The sequence below is a fragment of the Sceloporus occidentalis genome, unplaced genomic scaffold, assembly GCF_023333645.1.
Source record: "Sceloporus occidentalis isolate IW3139 unplaced genomic scaffold, rSceOcc1.0.p SCAF_137, whole genome shotgun sequence".
Lineage (NCBI taxonomy): Eukaryota > Metazoa > Chordata > Lepidosauria > Squamata > Phrynosomatidae > Sceloporus > Sceloporus occidentalis.
This window is the reverse complement of record NW_028317117.1, coordinates 271,687-294,572: the sequence shown is the minus strand read 5'-3', so window position 1 is coordinate 294,572 and position 22,886 is coordinate 271,687. Positions and strand designations below refer to the sequence as shown.

At 49.6% G+C, this 22,886-nt stretch overlaps 1 protein-coding gene across 1 annotated transcript; it reads right to left on the bottom strand.

Annotated features, from left to right (window-relative positions):
• Nucleotides 1–1,834: 1,834 nt before the first annotated feature.
• On the bottom strand, nt 1,835–7,307 carry LOC149281179 (tumor necrosis factor receptor superfamily member 19L-like). The gene is made up of 9 exons (XM_089499537.1): nt 7,263–7,307; nt 4,588–4,701; nt 4,055–4,233; nt 3,890–3,975; nt 3,195–3,478; nt 2,858–2,912; nt 2,570–2,651; nt 2,193–2,405; nt 1,835–2,021 (listed from the first exon to the last, which is right to left on the bottom strand). The coding sequence occupies exons 1-9, from the start codon at nt 7,305–7,307 to the stop codon at nt 1,835–1,837; spliced, it is 1,245 nt and encodes a 414-aa protein (XP_089355663.1).
• Between the last annotated feature and the right edge of the window lie 15,579 nt (nt 7,308–22,886).

The following is a 22,886-nucleotide window of genomic DNA, read 5'->3' as shown; positions in this document are numbered from 1 at the left end:
AAAGCTTCTTAACGCTGATATAGAATTAAAAATAAATGGCAGAGCAACAAAAACATTCCTGGGACGTCAACATCAAGGGGCCAAAACTGTACCGCCCTCGAGGGGTTAATTACTATGAACCATACGTTTACCAGGCGTAGCGAACCGGTTTTGGTGTAAATTTTTTTTTATAAACATATATATATATATATATATATATATATTATATATATATATATATATTTTTTTTTTAATGTACGTTTTCATGTTTCTCGCTAGAGGACGCTGAGGCAGCGCACGCCGCACAGAGCCGCGGGGGCGGAAAACAAAATTATAAAACAAAAAGCACATAAAATGCAATAAATACTCAATAAATTAACATAAAAATATACAGTACCTAAAAAAAAAAAAACCCGCAAAGAAACGAGACGTTTACTCCATTCTGATAACTTTAGAAGTTCTGCTCTGTACATGCGCAGCTACCCTGGGTTACAAGCACTTGGAACATGATCATCACTCTGCATTTAATACGTTTTATCGGGGCCGTAATTAAAATGTCGATCTATAATTGCTGAATTTGGGTTGCCGGGGGTTACGGGCAGCCTATAATACCTTCGTATTTGAACATCGCATATTATAAGCGGCGGCGGCCCCCGCCGGAGAGTCACGGAACGGCTGCCCGCGGCACGTTACTGAATACCGAACATCGAGTCCCCGTCTCGGGTGACCAAGATCTCAGCGCATGACGCGCCAAGGTCGTCCAAGGTGAGCGCCGGCTCCGGGTAAGAAGAGTCTCGGCAAACCGTCTGCTGATTGATAATTTAGACGGCGGACACTCAGTTTGTGACCTTCTGGCTGAGCAGCGCCATCGCGGACAGTCGTTTCCATGACGACATGCTAAAACCCCCCCTTTTTGGGGGTGTTGCTTTAATAACCCCCCCCACACTGATACAGTATATGGGGGGCTTCATCTAGAAGGTTATATTACAACTTGGTGAGAAATAAAAACGTTAGAGGGCTGTATTCATGATCGCCTCGGGGGGTCGCGGGAATGCCGGCACGTTCTACTCCTACACGTAGCCGAGAGGTTGCCAAAGCGCGGCGTGGAAGCCGAAGAATTGCGTGCGGAGTCCCGATGCAGAACAATATTTGAGCCGCTTGGCGGCCGGCGGTTTAATTCACCGCATGGCAGGAGATTCATTCAGTCTCGGCGGCTGGACGGCGGCTCTACTAATAAAACTTCCCCATGTTTACGCTTCTTCTGAACGGCGGGGGTCTCGGATCGGTTCCGCCCCCCAGATCTGCGCCGGTGAAGAGTCCAACGGAGTCCGTGAATAAAAAGAGTTCTGTTCTTTTAAATGAAAACGATGTACTTTAAAACGCAGCGCGGGCTTCCGGAACGTCCCGCAGAGAACGAGGCCGCTCCGCGCTCCACCTGCAAATCGGAGCTTCCTCGGGGGGCCGCAGGTGGCCAGCGGGGGGAGCTCTCCCACAGGAGGGTGCTTTCACTTTTGTTGTCCCAGCAAGAGGAGAGGAGTCAGATAACATCCTGACGGGGAGGAAAAAGTAAATATTTACAATAGACACAAAGTCATCAGCTCAGGATATACGGCCAACCCAAAGCTTCGCGGTAACCCAGGCTGGCGGAGCGCTCTGCTCCCAAAATGCTCGAGGGAGGAGGGTTTTGCGCAAGGAAATGCCCCGGGGGCTTCATTAGCAGAGCCCCGAGTACATCCTGTACAGCGAGCGGCGGGGCTGTGCGCACGTGTGCCGATTCATCACATAAACAAGACACAGCACGGAAAACGAGGACACAGAGATAGAGCGCTAAGCAATAAAGCGGCCGGACCCCGAGTCACTCGCACGCCGTTACCTCCAGCTTGCTGGTGTCTTCCAGGCTGCGGTTTTTGGCCCGAAGTGCGTTGCAGAGCGGCGTCCTCTGCTCGGCGTCACGCGGGGCGTCCTGGGGGTCTCCGAGGTCAGAGACGGTTTTCACCTCCGGGGGGCACGGCTTCTGTTCCGGAATACGAGCCACGCGGAACCTGCAACGAAGCGGCCGGGATTAATACAGATCGTGAATAATCGCCACGGTCTGCGCCAGCGATATAAGCCACAGCACCGGACAGAGCCCACCCCCCCCCCACCCCACACACACACACACACACACACACCACGGAGCTCGGCTTCGTCTTCATTTTACCGGAGATTCCTACCTTCCCACGGAGAGGATGGTGATCTCGCCCGCCCGGCCCGTCTTGGCCCCCGGTTTGGTGACCGGTAAGGCTTGTAGAGGCGAGAGAACGTCTGTCCACTTCTTCTGACTGCAGCGAGAGCAGCAGGGGCCGGAGCGGGACGCCAGGCCCTGGATGGTGTGGAGGTGATGCTGGTGCTTGCAGATGTGGGGCATTTGGGGCAAGAGGTGCAACCTGCGGGGCAGAGAGACGGAGCCGGTGAGATACGGGGGTCACAACCTCCTGTAACTACCCCCCCCCCCCCAAGGTCAATGAAGTCAAAAGGCAGACATTCATATAGAAGAAGCAACATACATCGCTACACATATTAACTATACACGATACAGGGCCAGCCGTACCTGTGCGGAGCTTTATTCATGGCCGGGGAGGTGGGCTTCGTCTGATATTCCTTTAGAAGTTCCTCCAGCGCAACAGCGTTTTCTGCCGGGGGAGGGGAGAAAAGATGTGAGATTTACGGAGCTTTCTTTAAGAGCCTGGACCGCAGCGCGGAGGGGGAGGAAAAAATAAAATATACCAATGATATTAATAACGCTCCACGATAAAAACAAGAACGGTCCCGGGACTTTAAATAAAGACGCGTTACGCATGCGCAAAACTAACTGGCCGAGGCTTCACGGCTTATTTACCCTTCTTCTCGGTTATGAGGCGCACGAGGACCCCGATGGTATCTTCGTTGGCGTTCTCCTCCAGCATGCAGACCGGGGCCGCGCCTGGCGAGAAACAACGGGTTAGACGGTAGAGTAACGCAGCGACACAGCTGGAGTCTGGGTGCCTCATTGCCTTTCCTACCTAACGCGTTACACCTGGAGACCCAAACCACGCAGCTCGCTGCTCTCCCCACCCCCTTCTGGCGTCATTAACACGCAACACGGACGCCTGCATCAGCCGGAACACACGTTTTATGTAGGGTTTGCTGCGCCCCCCCCACCAGAGAATGTAATTATGGCTATTTGGTAACAGGACGGTAACGGGGGGGGGGGGGCTCTCACCGTTCTTGCCATGCGCGGCGGCCTCCTCGTCGAGCTCCTTCCGCGCCGTGCAGTGGTAGCCCTTCTTTTTCAGCAGGTTGCAGAGGAAAATCCCCGACAATCCCATCATGCAGAAGACGGGCACGATGGCCAACACGGCGTACTCCGTGCCGCCCTCCTCCTTCACCCCGCTCTGCGTGATGTTGGCCGGCGACTTGTTATCCGGCTTACCGGCCGCTTCTATCGTCCTCGGGGAGCGGGAACGCAGCGTCCGGAGACCTGGGGAGGAAAAAGTAAATAAGGTTTATACGAAAGTAGAACGCCCCCAATGAAAGGCTTCCTATTACCTGCACCTAGGGGCTTTAAAGGGCCGACAAGTGGTCCCCTGGGCCCCTCAGAGCGGCACCCGACAAAGGCTGCTCGATATTTTACACATATTTATACGTTATTAACCCTGTGGCTCCCAGGGAGCTACCAATTCTCAGTTAGAGCCTACCAGAGACATGAGAATATACAAATCAACACTGATTTACTGATAGAAGGATGTAACAGAGTGGTAGATAAGTGAAGCAGCCTCCCAGCAGAAGTGGTAGAGGGCATTAAACATGCATGGGATAGACATACGGCTCCTGAATCTAACCTAACAGTGGGAAATATATATAGTTGTAGTAAGTAGGCCGCGGCTCGTACCTTCGCACCCCGCAGAGTCCGGGGGGGCCAGCCAGCAGGGGTAACAGGCGCTAGAGCTGCTGGTTTTGGCCACCAGCGGGAAAAACCTGTCAATAAATGAAAAGTGAATTAAGCTGAGATTCGGGCTTTGCCGCAGCGACTGGTTGCCCTGGGAGACAGACTCACCCCGGCAGACAGACCCCGCACTGCACGTCCGACCCGGGGGTCCCGGGGCTCAGCTGGACCCTCTTGCGTTTATCGCATTGCGTGTGCGGACTGCAGGGGGACACCGAGAACCCGCTGGAGAACGTCCCGGGACCGCACTTCCTACAGGAGACCCCGACACCGACTCCAAAACCGCAAACCTGCAGAAAAACACGCAAAACACACGCGATGTCGTCATACGTCTTACAGATTCTAACCCAGAATATCAGGTCACCGGCAGCTGCATATCAGCCGTTTGTATGATTCCCTCTCTGATATCTGACCCCCGATCTACTAAACCCCCCCACTCCTTATCATACTGCCTGAGGGGAACAATAGAACGTCTCAGTCTTAATCACCCAGCCAGACTCTCTGACTAATGAAAGTCTATGGAGGGAGGGACTTCATTAGCATTGCCATAAAGCATCAGCTCAGTGCGCTGATTGAGCCGGGAAAGCAGAGCAGGGGGTGGGGGGGGAGATGTTTTTTTGTTGGCGGGGGGTCTCAGTCCTCACCCTGTCCGGCTCTTCTCCCGGTGGGCAGACGGGGCAGGTTACACACCGTCCTTCTGAATCCGTGAACTGGCCCTTACCGCACTCCGTCTGGCAGCCCCCTCTCTGAAGCAGCAGCTAAAAAAACCACAACATGAAAAGGAACGTTAAAAAGGATTCACTCTGACAGGCGGCCCCCGGGGGCCATAGAACATTTATTATGCGTATAAAGCAATGAAACCGATCAACGCAAGGAGATCACTGGAACTTAGAAGCTGCCCACAGATCGGCCCCATCCGGCCCCCGTCTAGTCACCCGTTTCTCCTGCTGTAAAGACTCAAACCTTAATCAGTCGTTGGTCTCGTCTTAGATTCAGGAGCCGTATGTCTATCCCATGCATGTTTAATCCCCTCACTGTATTACCCTCTACCACTTCTGCTGGGAGGCTGCTCCACTCATGCTGTAGTCTATGAGACAGTATGTTGGTTCCCTTCTGTCCCTGCGGCCCCCACACCGGTCACTCTGTTATTTGTTCTTAACCTGCGGTCCCGGCTTTATTTATAGAGCGTGCGCAGGATCTCCCGCGGCCCCACGGACGGACGCTCTGACACAACGATCTGCCCCCAGGACACACAGTGGGATATTAACCCCCTCACCGCTAGGCAAGGGCCCCCCTGCAATACCCTCATACCCAGAAAACATTCTGAACTCCTAGAAAAGAGGGGCATCGGGGAGGTGAGAGGGGTACTAGGATTCGGGGGCCCCTATAACAAGTAATGTGTTTGAAGGACTCCGGTGCATGCGTGGCTGGGAGTGCTGGGAGTTGTAGGCGGCTCGCTGGCGGGTGTCAGTGCGAATGCGTTGGGCTTATGTCAGGACTGTTCCCGGGCAAACACTTCCGGCTGCTCGCATCTCCGTGACACGGCGTGACCCGCACCACCTGCTGCTAGAGAGACCGACGAGGCGCGGGCGCCGACCGAAGAGCCACTCGCTGCCCCCCCCCCGGGCTATAAAAATAGAAACCCCCAACATCTCTTAAAGGGAAAGCACCCCGGCAACCAGATAACTGAAGGGGAGTATTCACTAAACAATGCGTCTGCCCACCTCTCATCCTTCCTTATTCATTGTCCAGCCCTGTATAATGTATTATTAAGCGGGGGGGGGATTACTTTAACACCCCCCCCCCGCAGGCATCCCCCACACAGCTGCTGCGAATCTCACCTGAAAGCACCGCGTCAAGGTCACCCCCCCCCCCCCCCCCCACGGACCACTGCAGAATCCTCCTCCCAGCCGACAGCCCTCACCTGCCAGCCGCTGAATGAGAGAAACACCGACGAGAGGCTCCTTCCCCTCCGCCCCGACTTTCTGGAGAATTCCTGACATTTTGGTATTTAATAAACTCGCTCCTAATCTTTAAATAAAGTTCATTATAGAAGATTGTAGGCAGTTCTTTAATAAGACGGTGGCGGATTAGAGGACAGGCTCCCAGCAGAGGTGGTAGAAGGTAATACAGTGAGGGGATTTAAACATGCATGGGATAGACATACGGCTCCTGAATCCAAGACGAGATCAAGGACCGATACCGCTTCTGCTGGGAGGCTGCTCCACTTATCTACCACCGTCTCAGTAAAGTTAAGACTAAGCTCTAATCACTAAAGACAGATAAAAAGCTACTTGGGAATCGCTCTCCTCCTTCTCTACCATTAGGAAGGATTGGGCGTTTATCGCGCCCCAGGGGTAATAATCCACTCCCAGCACCACAAGCCAATCAAAGCTCTGACAATGTCTGCCAATTCATTTTGGGGGAAATATTACCAAAAACGGGTTATGTTCTATATAACGCATATAGGAGAATATTCCAACATTTAACTCATTATAGACCGAGAACGTAGAGTGGGGAAGACGACTTAACTATTTCCTGCCCGCTAAGTAAAGCGCGAGAGTCAGCCAGCAGCGGCCACGATTCAGCATGATGGGAGTTTGAGTAGCGAGACGGCAAAGCCGGTGAATAGAGGAAGCCGGCGCAGGGGATCAGAAACCGGTCTGGGTGGAACGTCGTCACTCAAAACAGAGAAAGAATTAAATCCACCCAACAAGGAATTTAACCCCTTCATTCCACAGAAAACACCCCCCCCCCCCCCAGACACACACACCCTGGTACACCTTCAGATGCGCAGCAGGGGTCTCAGATTTTGCTACCGACTTTGGGGGCAAATCGTCCAAAACGCGCTTCTTTACACCAAACAAAAGGGTACTTAACCCTTTCCTCCCCCCTGCCGGGAAACGATCACGGATCGATTCACGTGTCAGTCACCCGTCCAAAGGGCTTGGCGTGTTTACAGGGAGCAAAGCCAGGGCCGGGACGGACAGCCCCAGGCCGTGTTTGGTAAACAGAAGCCTCGCCAACCCCCCGGGGTGATCACGGCCAATGGTTATATAATCATACATGTTCATGCCCCCCAGTTAACCCTTTGTTTATCTCAGGACACTGGTTAGACAGCAACGAGTTTTGGGTCCATAAACGCAATAAGTCGTTTTCCTCCCAGCGAGCCCCCGGAATTCTCCCGCCAGGAGATCTTTACCGGAACCCCTGGATATTTTACAGTTTTATGAAACCCGACATCTATAAAAACGACCCAAAATACAGAAATCTAAACCGCGCCGAACAGAACGTTCCGGACTCGGCAGCCGCGACTCACCAACAACAACGAGGCCAACAGAACCGCGAAGGCGTCTCCGGTCATGGCGAGAAATCACGACCCCGGCAGCAGCAATCTGCAAAAACACAGAAAATATATGGAATTGTCAAAAACAGTTATTAAAAATAACTATTAACCCCACGGCTGCCATACACTCTAATTTACAAGAGACGCTAAACCGTCCAATAGTCTCCTCCATAACCCGACCTCTGTTTCCAGCTTTAACTTGCCCGATTGTTCTTTTAGGGCACACGTCCGCTGAATGTGTCGTCCCCGCAGGGCCCGGCGGAGTCTAATTCCTCCCCGTGAATGTCACCAAACGGCCTCAGCCACGGAGTATAAAGCGTCTGGCCCGACATTCCACGTGGATAACGGACCCTGCGCAACCCGGAGATTCCAGAATCTCTCCCCAAACTCACAGCCCCCGGCTCATCAGCCACACGTACGCCTACCAACTCTGCTGCAAGACAACACCATGCATCCACCTCCTCATCTCAAAGGAGGGGGGGGGGGGAACCAGACACCACAAACACACACACACCTCAAGGTCAAGCGAATGACCTACAAACATCCCGTAACCCCCGAGGTCTCTTTGAAGCAGAGAACATGAGATTTTCACCAAGACACGAGTAACCACGGCGACACTAGAGTCAGGTTCATTTTTTTTTGTGTTTCCATGGAAACATCAACTTCACCAACTATTGAAAGGTTAATATTTAAAGCGCCCGAGGGTGAGTTTTGGTCTCACTCCGTGGCGTTGGGGGCAGGCGAAGCGACCCGCGTTCGGCTCTGGGACGGGACTGTCTGAGCCAGAATCGGCCGCGTCGGGTGCTATATTTAGAAGCCGTGGCTCGGCAGTTCGTCATCTCGGCACCTGACGGGGAGCGAGCCGGGGCAGATCTGACTCACCTGAGTACCGGATACGCCTGCCAAGCCCTGCCTGCCGGCACGCGGGGCAACTACACCCCGAGAGCCACCGAGCAGGAGGACTTACAGGACGAGAGCCGGGGAGGAAAAAATTATATATAAATATATATTTCCTGTGTATCGTGTCCATGGTAACCATTAAATGTTACCCAAAGGATAAAACCCAGAAGTCGCTTTTATCTCTGGATCCGGCTGCCGGCCGACGCTGGGGAATCCGGCTAATAGCCAAACAGCCTTTCAAGCAGCCATTACTGCCCCAGCGGGGCAATTAACTTTCACGATGAAAGGCCCTGGGCCCTGAATATAAAAAGGGCGTCAGGGTCAGCTTAATAAATTAATAATCCATACATTCTCCACCCACGGAACGATTAAATCATCTTTTATTTATATAGCGCCAACAACGCCCGCAGCGCTTCTTGCAGTCCCTACAATCAAAGGGTCCGAAATAACTAGAGCCGACCGCGTTTAGGGAAAGCGGGCCCGGCTCGTGAGCTTGCAATCTAAACGCCCCCCTAAAACCAGCTCCATAGTTCTCATGGAATCCCCCCGGGGCCATGTATAGTAAATATAAATTAATTAGAATTTGTGATGAGCAGGAAGTTTTTAAATTGCGAAATTTGGCGCAGAACCAGGAACGGGAAGGAAAAACTAAATATATGCATTCTATGCAAATGTGCTGAGCGGGCGACGTCAGCCGGAACCGGCGGGATAGACGAAGGTGTAGCCGGGACCGACGAGTCCTGCGTGAGGTCATCGGGAGCATTAATAGTAAATAGCAGGGGGAAATCCGGCTTCCCCTTCCTGCTCAGGAACATGTATACGATATACACCATACAGGAACTCCATATCCTTCCCTATACACACACAGAACACCCCCGCGCTACCCCGGATTATTATTTCACACGCTCAGGACCTCAGAGGTCTCTTCTTCAGGTGCAAATCAGCAGAAGCGGCCCTGCTCTTCCTGCCCGGCCCCTGTTATCACGCTGCTCATCCAAAGAATAGCCCCAGACGGGGCGGGAACGCGGCTCACATCTGACTGTCGAGGTGTCCGGGGCCGGGGGTGGGTGGCTGGTCTGCTTGGTTGTAGCTCCAGATACGGGGAGGAAAAAGGTGAATTTTACGCTACAAAAAAAACCCAAACAGCCCATCCCCTCCCTGCTGTAACGACTCAAACCTTAATCACTCGTTGGTCTCGTCTTAGATTCAGGAGCCGTATATCTATCCCGCGCATGTTTAATACCCCTCACTGTATTACCCTCTACCACTTCTGCTGGGAGGCTGTTCTGCTTGTCTACCACCCTCTCAGTAAAACATCCTTCCATTCCATCTCAGCCCCGGGCTCTATAGCTTTAGATTACAGTCTCTTGCCGTACAGCCGCCGTTATGACACCCGGATGGTTCAGTACGCCCGCCTGTCGCCCTGGACTCACCCGCCGCTCGGCTAGAGGCTCCTTGGCATCCGCTGGGCCAGGCTGAACATCGCGCAGGAGCCAGAAAGCAGGGGGGGGGGGGGGAGCGGGGGCTATAAATAAACCCCACGCCGCGTATCAGGACATTAAAGGCTCTTAAACGGCCAGCGCCGAGCACACAGGACGGGCCACTTAACGGGGCAAGCGGCGGCCGGATCCCACGCAACGATTCAGCAGACGGGGCGTTCACTGAACGGGAGGAGACTAGGATGATAGGGGTTGTAGTCGGGCATCTGGATGATGGGTCAGTAAAAGCTGTTCCGGCATCACCGAGCCAGGCGATCCCCCCCCCACGCAGAATCTACCCCACGGGAGGCGGGACACCATTACACTACTACAACTCCCACTATCCTCAGACAGCTGTTGGATACAGAGTTGGCTTCCTGCGGGATAATTAGTTTATTACACGGTGTATGGGGGGGGGGGGAAGATAAGGGTAGCATCGTTTCCATAAATAATACAGTGCCTGCCGCGGTGTATCCAGGACCAACTCGGATCGGGTGTCGGATCACACGCTGCATACGTGTCTGAAACCCGCATGCGACACGCAACACTACACGGAGTCTACAGAAAAAACAACAATATTAATACATAAAACCTTTCAAATACCGCCAGATCGGCCCCCATCCGGCCCCCGTTTCTCCTGCTGTAAAGACTCAAACCTTAATCAGTCGTTGGTCTCGTCTTAGATTCAGGAGCCGTATGTCTATCCCATGCATGTTTAATCCCCTCACTGTATTACCCTCTACCACTTCTGCTAGGAGGCTGCGCCACCCGTCAGCGAACAAAACACTAACATGAATGGAAAGGTCAGCAATGCGAATAACTGTATAGGACGCGGGCGCTCCGGCTATTTTAAGCCGCAGAGATATTTATAGCGCATCAGTTATAACATTGATTAATGCAAAGACGCAAGTGGGGGGGCCACTCCTTAACCCTGCGAGTGCCAGCGACAGACCACACACACGACACAGCACCTGATATCTCACCGGCACGGGGTTTATTGACGTCATGTAAAGCGTTAACGTCCCCAGACTCCCCCTGCGCAGGCTGCATGTTACCGTCAGAGGGGAGAGCGCTCCTGGTCATTACCCTTCTCCCCTCCCCCCCCACATCCAGACATCAAACCAGTAAGGGAACTGGGAGCTGCTGGGCTCATCAGACAGCAGGAGGTAGATAAGGCCCAGAGCAGAAGGTATGACGTAATCAGCAAGGATCAGCCTGGGGGGCTTCACACCACAAAGCAGAGGGCGGACCCCCCCCACCCATAATGAAACATTGGGGAACATTCCAGAAGCTCCAAGACCAACCCGGGGACCCCGACGGGTAACAGCCCCCCCGATTTACAGCAAAATTACACAATAGGCACGAAGATACCTAGTCACAAAAGCCTGAAAAATCGTCATTTAATATATACTGCCTGTGGGGAACGATAGAATGGCTCAGTCTTAATCACCCAGCCAGACTCTCTGACTAATGAAAGTCTATGGAGGAAAGGACTTCATTAGCATCGCCATAAAGCGTCAGCTCAGTGTGGGGTTTGAGCCGGGAAAGTCACCCAAAATATCACATGACTGACAGCAACGGCGGCTCCTGGTCGGCAGATAACGGGGGATTATTGGGACACGTCGTGGGTCGCGTCGTTTAGCCGGGGGGGTGAAACCGGTCACCGGATATCCACGGTTGCCACATCAGCGAGGAGGGTGAGATACCGGGTGCCCCACGCCTCGGGGTTTTCATCCCTCCTGCTTTGTTCCTGTTGTTACGAAAGCTAATCTGATGCGAAAGGCTTCCTCCTGCACCAGAAGGCAGTGCCACGTATTGATTACTTCCTGTTCTGGATCAGAAGCGCGGCCGGAAGGACAACGAGATCTTCGACTTATTAGAGTTTATTTTTAAATAGAAACCTCCTTCCCTCGTCAGGCCTACAGAGGGTTAAATGTAGGGAGTATGTAGGCGCCATTAGGAGGGGCAATTATTTGAACCGGTGGATTTCCAACACCTTTAACGTCACACATTAAAAATGCATGATACATCTGTTAGCCTCTACCACCTCCGCTGGGAGGCTGTGCCACTTCATCACCCTCTCAGTAAAGGCAAAACACACACTCTATACAGCAATACGCAATGGCTGCTTCACACCCCAGCACTTTATCTCTCAGATCAGGACAAGATGCTAAGTATTTGGGGAGTAGTACAGACAAGGATCTGGTTTGGAATGCCGTCCCCTCCCCCAGAGCTCATCTTTTTTCACATCAGCCAGGAATTCCTTAACTTGCCCCCCCCCTTCTACTCCCTGCAAAAAGACAATTGAGACCTCTCCTTAAAGACACAGATACCGGTGCAGGACTCAGGGAGAGCAAAGTAACAAAGGATAAGAGATTAAAAAAAGGGGGTAAACAACAGAGACGGGCACAGAGTAACAACGTTATTAACTGCACCAACGGGGGCATCCAGGGGTAACCTAAGCAGGGGTTCCCACCACGTCAGGTCATGCGTGGAGTGATTAATGCACACGCTAAGGTCACAGAATAACATCTGCAGGGGATAGGTGGCAGTAAATGCCCTCGTGGTGACAAATACCTGGGGGGGGGGGTAAGATACAAACTACCCTCCAGGTAAAAGCAAGCACATGCCTGGTAGACACGGTATGCGCTGGAGATATAGTCTGCGGCTGCGCATGCGCAACACCGGCGGAGCGGAAAGCAGAGGAGGACAAATACTTATTGTTGCAGAGACCGGGCCGGCAGCCCAGACCCATCACAGGGACCACCTGGCAAGGGCTGCAGTTGGCCGACCCCCAACGTCTTTCTCCAACATTTCCGTGTGATCTCGGGGGGGGCGTCACGCAAATAATATCAGGGGACAGCGGAACAAGGGGGGGGGGTTAAACTTTCCTCTAGATCATAAGCTCTTATGGCAAGGCTGGCCTCTCACCGGTTGCGTCTGCCCGCTGTAGGGATCAGGGGTATGCGGATATAAAATAAGCAGCGGGCATTTCAACAGAGCCCGGGGCAACCGTAACAACATAAAGAGCCCCAAATTAGCCTTCCGCCTGTTGTTCCCCAGCTGCTTTCCTGTCATGGAGATGTCAGCCAATCGGGACACGGCGTGCACGAGACAGAATTACCCCCCTCAGCCACCCCCGGGCTATATCTGTAAGCAGCCAGTCTGGCAAAATGCCCCAATAACAATGAAACCTGTGACTCTTGGAAGGACTGCGGCCAACCAGACCCCGTGCAGCCTGAAAGCGCTTCCCCTGCCAGCCGGGACACCGGGCCGCACCGATGGTTCCTCATTAAAAGAATGTAATAAGAGATACCCACTGGAAAATGTAACACGGATACCGTAACTGCCCCATGACGTGCTCCTCTTTCCCACGGAGTGGTTTATTCACTAAAGAGTTGATTATATGAGCACCCTAATACCTAATCATTACACATAGTCAGGGGCAAGAGCTTATCCTTCTGCGCTAGCCCTGCACAGGTTATGTGATTACCTATACTTTATACGGGGCCGGCTCATCCATTCATAACATGATATCAATGTCCTTAAACTCAACAAACTCTCTTTAGTAAATCGACCCCAAAAGCGTTACTGAGACACGTGGCCCATCATATCGTGTATTGGTTTATATAGCGCCATCATATTCCGCAGCGCTGTACACCGGGCATTCCGGTACCGCGATGATGAAAGCGGAGAGAGCTATGCAGCAATTAGCAATGCAGAGCCTTCCAGCCGCAGGGGACGGTATTTTCCGTTACACCGCATTCCCTCCGGGTGGGGGGGGGATTAAGGGCAGCAAAGAACCCCATAAAGAGAAACAAGTGGCCACCAAGCCCCGGACTCTGGATAATGTATGGGAAGCCCGCGAGACATATAGATTATAGGTTTATACAGCGGCTTCATATTCCACAGCGCTGCACAAAGGGGCGTTACCTTAAAGTATTATAGAGTGTAAGCTCTTGAGACCAGGGATCACCGCATTGTAACATATTTGCCAATAGACAGGGAGAGTGGCTCAATAACCGGGACGGAGCATGAAGGATTTACACAGGAGCCAGGGGCAGCCATGAGACACCCCAAAAACACAGATACCCCCTCCAAAAACAGTCATAATACAGATACCCCCCTTAACATATCCAGTCACAGATACATCCCAAAACACAGCCACTATACAGATACCCCCCGCAAAGGCAGCGGGCTGTAGCAGTTGGGGCAGAACAGCCAACAGAAAGGGTAACCGAGTATTCAATGAACCAGATCAATACACCTGATATCTCCTGCCCCGGCGCCTGCTGACTAAAGCCCCCCCATCTCCTGCCCCGGCGCTCGCTGACTGAAGCCCCCCCCATCTCCTGCCCCGGCGCTCGCTGACTGAAGCCCCCCATTGCTGCCCCGGCGCTCGCTGACTGAAACCCCCCTATCGCCTGTCCGGGGGCTCGCTGACTGAAACCCCCCATCTCCTGCCCCGGCGCTCGCTGACTGAAGCCCCCCATCTCCTGCCCCGGCGCCTGGAGTAGGTCACTGTACCTGTATATCTGTACCCGATGCTGTAGTCCCAGCTGTGCGCTCCCTCTCTCTATGTGAATGAACACGCGCCGGTTATTTAGGTGAATATGTGACGTCATTTTTGGGACCGCCCACCGGCCGGCGTCGCAGTGAAAGTCACGAGCGGCCGCATTCTACCTGCGCCACCCGCTGGCAGATGCAGGAACTGCAGGTCAATCCTAAACCTAAAAGTCAGACTCGCCAAAAAACCCCACACGCTAGTAATTATTCTGATGCCTGCAGGATGTGAGCCAGACAAGCAAAAATAACATACAATAACATATAATAATATACAATAACATATAATAACATCTCACACAAACACATCCACACACATCATTCACGACGTATAAACCAATCACTCGATCCTGCAAATACAGTGATTGTTATGTTTCTGAGTGGTGTGGGGTAACCACAAGCCATGTTTTTTAGGACATACCGCTATATATTTTTTCTGTATTGCTCACCTGTATATATATATATATATATATATATATATATATATATATATATATATATATATATAAAATTTAATATATATATATATATATATATTTATATAATATATATAATAAAATAATACCGGTATATATATATATAACTTCATATTTATGCTTTATATATATAAAGTGCTGCCCCCTGCAGGATGTGAGATGTATAACCGAGCAGCTGATTCCCTTCCCTGAGGTTATACATCCCACATCCAGCAGGGGGCAGCACTGTGCATGCCCAGGTCAATAACGTGTGAAGTGTATCCGGGGAAATTTGACTGAGGAGGTCACCCTATTTAAAAAATTTTTGAATTCAGGTAATTATTACGGGCCCTTATTATACATCAGAACTGCAGAAATATTATTACAACATACCTGCCAACAGTCCTTAATTTTCCTATGAGTCTCGACCAGGGCCGGACTGGGACTGAAAAGCATGGAAACATTTGGAGATCAGCCCCGTATAGTTTATCTCGCGGTCGCGCTCTTATACCCACACGCACCCCTTATACCCGAGTCACACTATTTATCATACAAATAACTATAAAACATTATTTTTATCACATTATTTGTATTAAAATGCCAGAAAGCAAAAGTGTTAAAATGCCCTAATAAATGAAGTACATTACACAGAATGGAATCAAAACATTTGCTACTGCAAACATTTTTAGATGGAAAAGTTCCATTTTATTGAACAAAACAGCGATCACATTATTCTTAACTATATTCTTGTAAGAAACTTTTATTTCTTTATTAATTCATGTAAACTATTTTTTCATATTTAATAAAAGCTATGATTGAGACATTTTTGGTTTTTATTTCCTTTTATTTGCCAACCTCCCCCCCCCAGTTATGCATATCTGCCCCTAGGCTTGCCACTCTGCCCCCAGAAATGCCTTATACCCAGGCCCGGACTGGCCATCGGGCACACCAGGCATTTGCTCGGTGGGCCTGGCCGGGGCAGGGCCGCGACCGGGCCAGCCCAGGCCGCGACCGGGCCAGCCCAGGCCGCGGCAGGGCCGGATTGACTTAGGGGCTAATGGAGTTGCAGCTCCAGGCCCCTACCTTAAAATAGGCCCAGTCAGGACCGCACTGACTGGGCCTATGCGGCCGTCCTTAATGCAGGGCAAAAGGGGCACCTGCCCCTTAAGCCCGCAGCAACTGCGACCGGGCCCGCAACTCTAGCAGCAGGCCCGATACTTACCTGGCAGCGTCTCTTCTACCGCCAGGGGGACGCAGGAATCCAACGGAACCATGTGACATACGTCACGTACGTCACATGACCCTGCTGCGCGTCTGCTTCCCCTGTGCAGATCTGCAGAAGTCTGCGAGCGGCGCGTGCATCATTAGTTCAGGTAAGGAGGTGAGGGAGGCTGTATGGAGTATGTGAGATTGAATGAAAGAATGAATTAATGAGTATATGTGAAGGAGTGAGTGAATGAATGTTTGTGAATGAGTATATGTAAATGAGTATCTGAATGAGGGAATTAATGAGTATCAATGTATGAATGAATATCTGAATGAGTGAATGATTATCTGTGAATTAGTGAATAAATATTTGTGAAAGAGTGAATGAATATGTGTGTGTGTGATAGCATGGATGTGTAAGGGGGGGCAAAGATGCAACAGGCAGGCTGTTTTGGGGGCAAAGATGCCACAGGCAGGCTGAGTGAAACCGTCCGTGGAAACCCTCCGGATGCGGGTGTCAGTGTGGCAAAGCCTGTCCAGGTGTTTGTGATTGGGTGTCAGTGTGGCAGAGCCTGTCCTGTTATGTGTGTGTATGGGTGTTGGTGTGACAGAGCCTGCCTTGGTGTGTGTGTTTGGGTGTCGGTGTGACAGAGCCTGTCCTGGTGTGTTTGGGTGTCGGTGTGCCTGTCCAGAGCCTGACCTGGTGTGTGTGTCTGGGTGTCAGTGTGGCAGAGCCTGTCCTAGTGTGTGTGTTCAGGTGTCAGTGTGGCAGAGCCTGTCCTGGGGCGTGTGTTTGGGTGTTGGTGTGGCAGAGCCTGTCCTGGTGTGTTTGAACACAGAAAATAACCCCAGCACTCCAATCAGCTTCCAATCCTTAGGTTACTTTATTCAAAGAAAGCAAAACAAAAAAGCAACGTTTCCGCCAAACGTTGCTATTTTTGTTATGCTTTCTTTTTTTGTTTTGCCCTTTTTTCCTGCTAGTTGAGTGCTGAACCATTTCTTCTTTTTTTAACTGTCCTGGTGTGTGTGTTTGGATGTTGGTGTGGCAGAGCCCAGAGCCGGCCTTAGGTGTTCTGGCGCCCTGTGCGAACTGCTCCTCTGGTGCCCCCCCCTCACTACCCCTCCTCTGCCCCTTCAAACTACCCCCCCTCTGCCCCTTCAAACTACCCCCCCTCTGCCCCTTCAAACTGCGGTCGCACAGGTCGCACACCCCAAAGGCCGGCCCTGGCAGAGCCTGTCTTGGTGTGTATTTGAGTGTCGGTGTGGCAGAGCCTGTCCTGGTGTGTGTGTTTGCTTATCTGTTTCCTTAATTTACAGTAGGAACTATTTCATTTTTACTTATCCAGAGATAAAATGCCCTCCTGAATTTGTAGTGACTTCAGGGGTCAAAACATTCAAGGCCCTGAAATCATTTAGTGGAAAGATAAGGTATTGTGTTATTTACTCTAATATTTTTTTAAAGGATTAGTCGCACTAAATGGTGGCTTCAGGCTTCCCATGTTGAATGACCAAGTATTATGTATATGTACGTACATATATGTTTTTTCTTAAAAATGGGCTGCTCAGTCTGAAATGCCCGGGCCTATTTTTTGTCCCAGTCCGGGCCTGCTTATACCCCCCCTATATGCCACTCTGCCCCCAGAAATGCCTTATACCCCCCCTATATGCCACTCTGCCTCCAGAAATGCCTTATACCCCTATATGGCAGGGGCATATCATGGGACATAGTGGCATATATGGGGGTATAAGGCATTTCTAGAGGCAGAGTGGCATAAAGGGGGTTAAAAGCCATATCATGGGGCACTCTGCCTCCAGAAAAAGCCTTATGCCCCCATATAGCCCCCCCCCAACTTACTACTGCTTGTGACTCCCTGGTGTCTAATTTTACTTATTTTTTTATCCTTCAATATTTTAATTTATAAAAAATAAATAAATAAAATTCAATAATATACAAAATTATTTAATATTATAAAATTATAAACAAGTTTTTTTTTTTTATCTTTCCTGTAACAACCTGTTTATTTTTTTTACATGGATTTTCGCCTCTCTATAGTGACTCATCGTAAGGAGATAAACATTATTCCCGCGGCATGAAGTGTCTGAACCTCGGGACAGACGGCAGCCATCAAACCGCACGGCTACAAAATATTTGGCTTTCCTGGATTCGGCAATTTTGTTTTATTTTTTTATGTTAATAGATAAAGCATGACTCGGGGCAGCATCAGCATTTTATACCGACGCAAAACACGAGCCGTACATTCCAAGGCTGAGAAGGAAGGGAAGGCAGTTTTACGTTACTGAGAGGGTGGTAGATAAGTGGAACAGCCCCCCAGCAGAAGTGGTAGAGGGTGATACAGCGAGGGGATTTAAACATGCATGGGATAGACATACGGCTCCTGAATCTAAGACGAGACCAGCGACTGATTAAGGTTTGAGTCTTTGCAGGAAGGATCCAGTCAGGGTGCAAATGCTGTTTAAAGGCAGACCATCCCGAGAAATAATTCCTTAATTACGGAAATTTTTCTTTATTCATATTTTTTTCCCCGCCGGGAATACATAATTGTCACGTGACACAAAATCAGGCACTGATAGGCTGTGGCCATAGAACGCCGAGCTCTGTAGATATTAGGATTCAGCGTCTCGCTGCCGACGTTCTCAGCAACATTCTGCCTCTTAACGAAAATTCTTCTGAAAACAACGGTGATTATTCTATTTACTTAAAAAAAATCTGCTGTGTGACATAGACATGGTCTGCCGGGAAAGAATTGCTGGATGGCAACCGCGTCTTTATATAGAAAGAGGAGGAAATTAATATTGATTTTTGCTGGCCAGGCTTCAAGGTTCACCTTCCTACTTAATAACATTCAGCGGGGGAATCGGGACGGACGGACAGCGAGTGCTGCTCACATTTAAAGGGCATCTCCCAACATTATTTATTCCCCGTATTTTCCCAGGGAAATTCTCCCAAAATATCACATGACTGAAAATACTGTATACAGTGCTGGGGGTTATATTACTGTATACAGCGCTGGGGATTATATTACTGTATACAGTGCTGGGGGGTTATATTACTGTATACAGCGCTGGGGGTTATATTACTGTATACAGTGCTGGGGGTTATATTACTGTATACAGAGCTGGGGGGTTATATTACTGTATACAGTGCTGGGGGTTATATTACTGTATACAGCGCTGGGGGGGTTATATTACCGTATACAGCGCTGGGGGTTATATTACTGTATACAGTGCTGGGGGGTTATATTACCGTATACAGCGCTGGGGGGGTTATATTACCGTATACAGCGCTGGGGGGGTTATATTACTGTATACAGCGCTGGGGGGTTATATTACTGTATACAGTGCTGGGGGTTATATTACTGTATACAGCGCTGGGGGGTTATATTACTGTATACAGAGCTGGGGGTTATATTACTGTATACAGCGCTGGGGGTTATATTACTGTATACAGCGCTGGGGGGTTATATTACTGTATACAGCGCTGGGGGGTTATATTACTGTATACAGCGCTGGGGGTTATATTACTGTATACAGTGCTGGGGGTTATATTACTGTATACAGCGCTGGGGGGTTATATTACTGTATACAGAGCTGGGGGTTATATTACTGTATACAGCGCTGGGGGTTATATTACTGTATACAGCGCTGGGGGGTTATATTACTGTATACAGCGCTGGGGGGTTATATTACTGTATACAGCAAGTACCAGCAACATGAGAAGTTCAGTTTACAATAGCTGGGGTGGTAAAGATTAGCCACAACTACCCCAGTCTACATTTCCTACGGCGTTGTATTTAGGCCAAAATAGGGCACTTTGTAGTTTTGGCACATTTAAATATGAAATAAAACTCCCCTGACACAGAATTCAACACTAGTGAACTTTAATTACAAAGAATCCACAGTGACATAAAGACATTACAGGTTTGTGGTAGCCATAACAACCCGCTGGGTGCGCCGAAGGGGCTTCTCCGCCTCGCACGCGAGCAGTGACGGCTTCCACGTGGGGGGCGCGATGGCGCCGGCAGGAACTTTACATTATAGTTATATAAAAATATGCAGAATTATTTCAACAATCAGACGCTGAGAACACTATTTACAGGAAAGGCCATATAATGCAAGTCACTATTTACAATACGTCCGGGTTGTATATATATATATATATTTTTTATTTCTAAACAAAAAAAGACACAAATATATCATTCCCCCCCCCCCCCAAAGCGGTGATGAAATGGTTAACCCTTCCAGCTCTAGGACTGTGAAACCAGCAGGGCGCTGCTTGTCCCCCAGGCACTGAGAGAGTTAATGCAGGAGGGGGTTCCAGAACAGTGCAATAAAGGCTGGGGAGTTTTTTTTTTTGGTTGAGTGATTTGTCCCCTTAGTGCTTAAGGGGTTAATCAACTTATTTTTCTTTTTTTTTCTTTTCACAGCAGACGTGCTTTGTTGCCAAATGGTCCCAAACCCTATCCGGCGACTAAACAGCGGTAAAGCGTAAAGAATTTTTGGGTGGTCCGCTAGGGACCCTTTACGTAGCGCCGTGTACTGGAATATACCATTTTAGGGCACAGCGCGGGGGAAAATTTCTTCCAGGATCTTTGGCGGATTGGATTTAAGGGGAACAATTAACTTCCTTCTCCAATCGGTTGGATAAGAACTACTTTCTTCCCCCTCCTCAATGATCAAGAGAGGCACTTACAGGTGGGGGTAAACCCTCGGGGCAAATTCCAGCAGCCGTTTATCTGGGTAGCCTAGGAGAGATTGGGGTTAGCAGCGTAACTCAAGAAAAAAATATATATATTTTTTCAATACAAAAATTGGGGGTTTTTTTTTAAAAAAAGTGCTTAAAGATTTGCCTGCATTTTATATTCCAGATATAACCCAAACCGCTGACAAATCATTCAAATTATTTCCAAATTCTTGCAATTTAAACGTTTGGTGCGTCAGGTGCTTCTTCTATTCTGGAATACGTGGTAACGGCAGGTGGTGCTGGGGTAACGACCGGCATGTCCCGGGGTAATAACAGCCGAAGCAGTGTCTGCAATTTTTTTTAGATTTTTTTTTTTAAATTATTACTTCTAAAAGTTAATAGTATTTATTAGAATACAAAAAGGTACAAAGTAATAAAAAAATATATTGGGGGTTCTAGAATGAGGGGGGTGGAAGGAAGAAAGACTAGCCTAGAACCATGGACAACCCAATGAGGATGGAGGACTCAGGTAACATTTCCAATCAGCACAGGGGTATGTTTAACATGGGGCAAAAGGGGCAGCTTATTTTGGGGGCCTATAGAAGCTGTTGAGCCCCCCCAATAGCCAAGTGAGGAACAACCGGGGGGGGCAGATAACATTTCCAACCTTTCCAAGGGGCATCTTTAAAGTGGGGCAAAAAGGGCAGCGACCCGTGGACCTATGTGAAGGGGGAAGGAATTAGCGTGGGTTGCGGACTGCTGGTGTATGAAGGGGCTTGGAGGGGGAGACGAATGGGGGTCTCGTCCAGGACCCCCATAGATGGCCCTGTAGTCAACAATCACAGTGCAGGGCTGAACATCTAGAACATACATTCATAACACGTTCAACCAAACCCCAGTAGTTTCAATTTGCATCCACAGATTATAAATCCCGCAATCCCATCTGACCGACTGTCGGAAGGTCCGTGGGATCTAGAACCGAGCAACACCAATCAGACTTCCCGGCACAATAAAAAAAAAAGCGAGGCACATTCATCTTTGTACAATGGCTTGTACCGGAATTTTGGCTAAATAACGTAACATTAATGTACAAATATATTAACATTCCGTTCTGCGGAGTTCCTCAAACGTTACCATAGCAACCAGCAAGGATAAGTCTTTTCCAAAGTCCAAACGTCGGCCGGTGCGGTGGATGTGATCGGCACAGACGGGTTCTCGAGTAGAACGGTTCTCCGCTCCCGCTACCAACGGATAGATTGATCCTTAACGGCGATCGGGGAGGCGCTTCGACCGGTGAGATTCGGAGTTTGCGTTCCCAGTAAGGTAAACACTCCCATCAAACCCAGTATCAAAAATACCCTCTGCTGGAGCCGAAACTGGAACATTTTCAAAGCAATTTTTTTGGGGGGGAAATGCCCCCTCTTATGGCACAAAGTTAGCCTATTCTGGACAACACTAATTTGGGCGTCTTTTAATTTAAATTAGAAAAAAAGGCAGTTTTCATTTTATATTTTTTTAGGGAAATTCTTGGATTGTAACAAGTAAGACAATTTTAGATTAATAGAAACTTTTACCCCAAACTGATTTATTGGTCACCGCTGAACGCCCCAGAGCAACTGAAAATGAATTCTTTGATTGTATTATATCTTTCCCCGCTAATAATTCATACAGGTTGAAAAGGGTTTGAAAGCACTGACTGGTCCATGGGTTTTGTTGCCATAGCAGCAGAAAAATGTATTTCCTTGATAGGCTAAAACACTCAGCACTCGATGAACGTTCCAGCGACGTCCTGGCAAAACAGAAGGACGCAGAATTTCTTGTAATCCAGTTGCTCTGCGGCTTACTGCTGCCTGAGCCTGATGGGATTCGTAGGGCCGTGGTAACCGTGCCAGGGGCTGCCTACCCCTAACAGTATTTCCTCATTCCAAAATCAGACCACTTCCTTCTTCTCAATCATTTTAGGGGCGACAGCCGTCTTTTGACCATTTTTATTAAAAATAAACCTAATTTCTCAACTTCACGCAGATGGTTTCTGCGTCGATTTAAAGCGAGTTAAGCAGGAATGTAGGGTTTAGCCACGGAAATCCACGGAATGGGTTAAATAATTTACATTTAAAATTGAAATACCACGGCTTGTATCCATATTACCCCCGTGGCTATATTGCCAGCAACAGCTACGCTACGACCCGGGGTTTAAATTAACCAAGACCGTCACTAGATAGGCAAAATTACCTAATTTTGTTAGATCTGCCCCCGCCTGGAGCAATTATCCAATATCTGGGTCTCTAAATAA

What these genes read in the sequence shown, in the direction of transcription:
- LOC149281179 (XM_089499537.1), bottom strand. Translation starts at nt 7,307, where the DNA reads ATGACCGGAGACGCCTTCGCGGTTCTGTTGGCCTCGTTGTTGTTG. An exon ending in GGACTCTGCGGGGTGCGAAG is followed by an intron (nt 3,479 to 3,889) that starts GTACGAGCCGCG and finishes TTTCCTCCCCAG; the next exon opens with GTCTCCGGACGCTGCGTTCC. An exon ending in ATGAATAAAGCTCCGCACAG is followed by an intron (nt 2,406 to 2,569) that starts GTACGGCTGGCC and finishes TCTGCCCCGCAG; the next exon opens with GTTGCACCTCTTGCCCCAAA.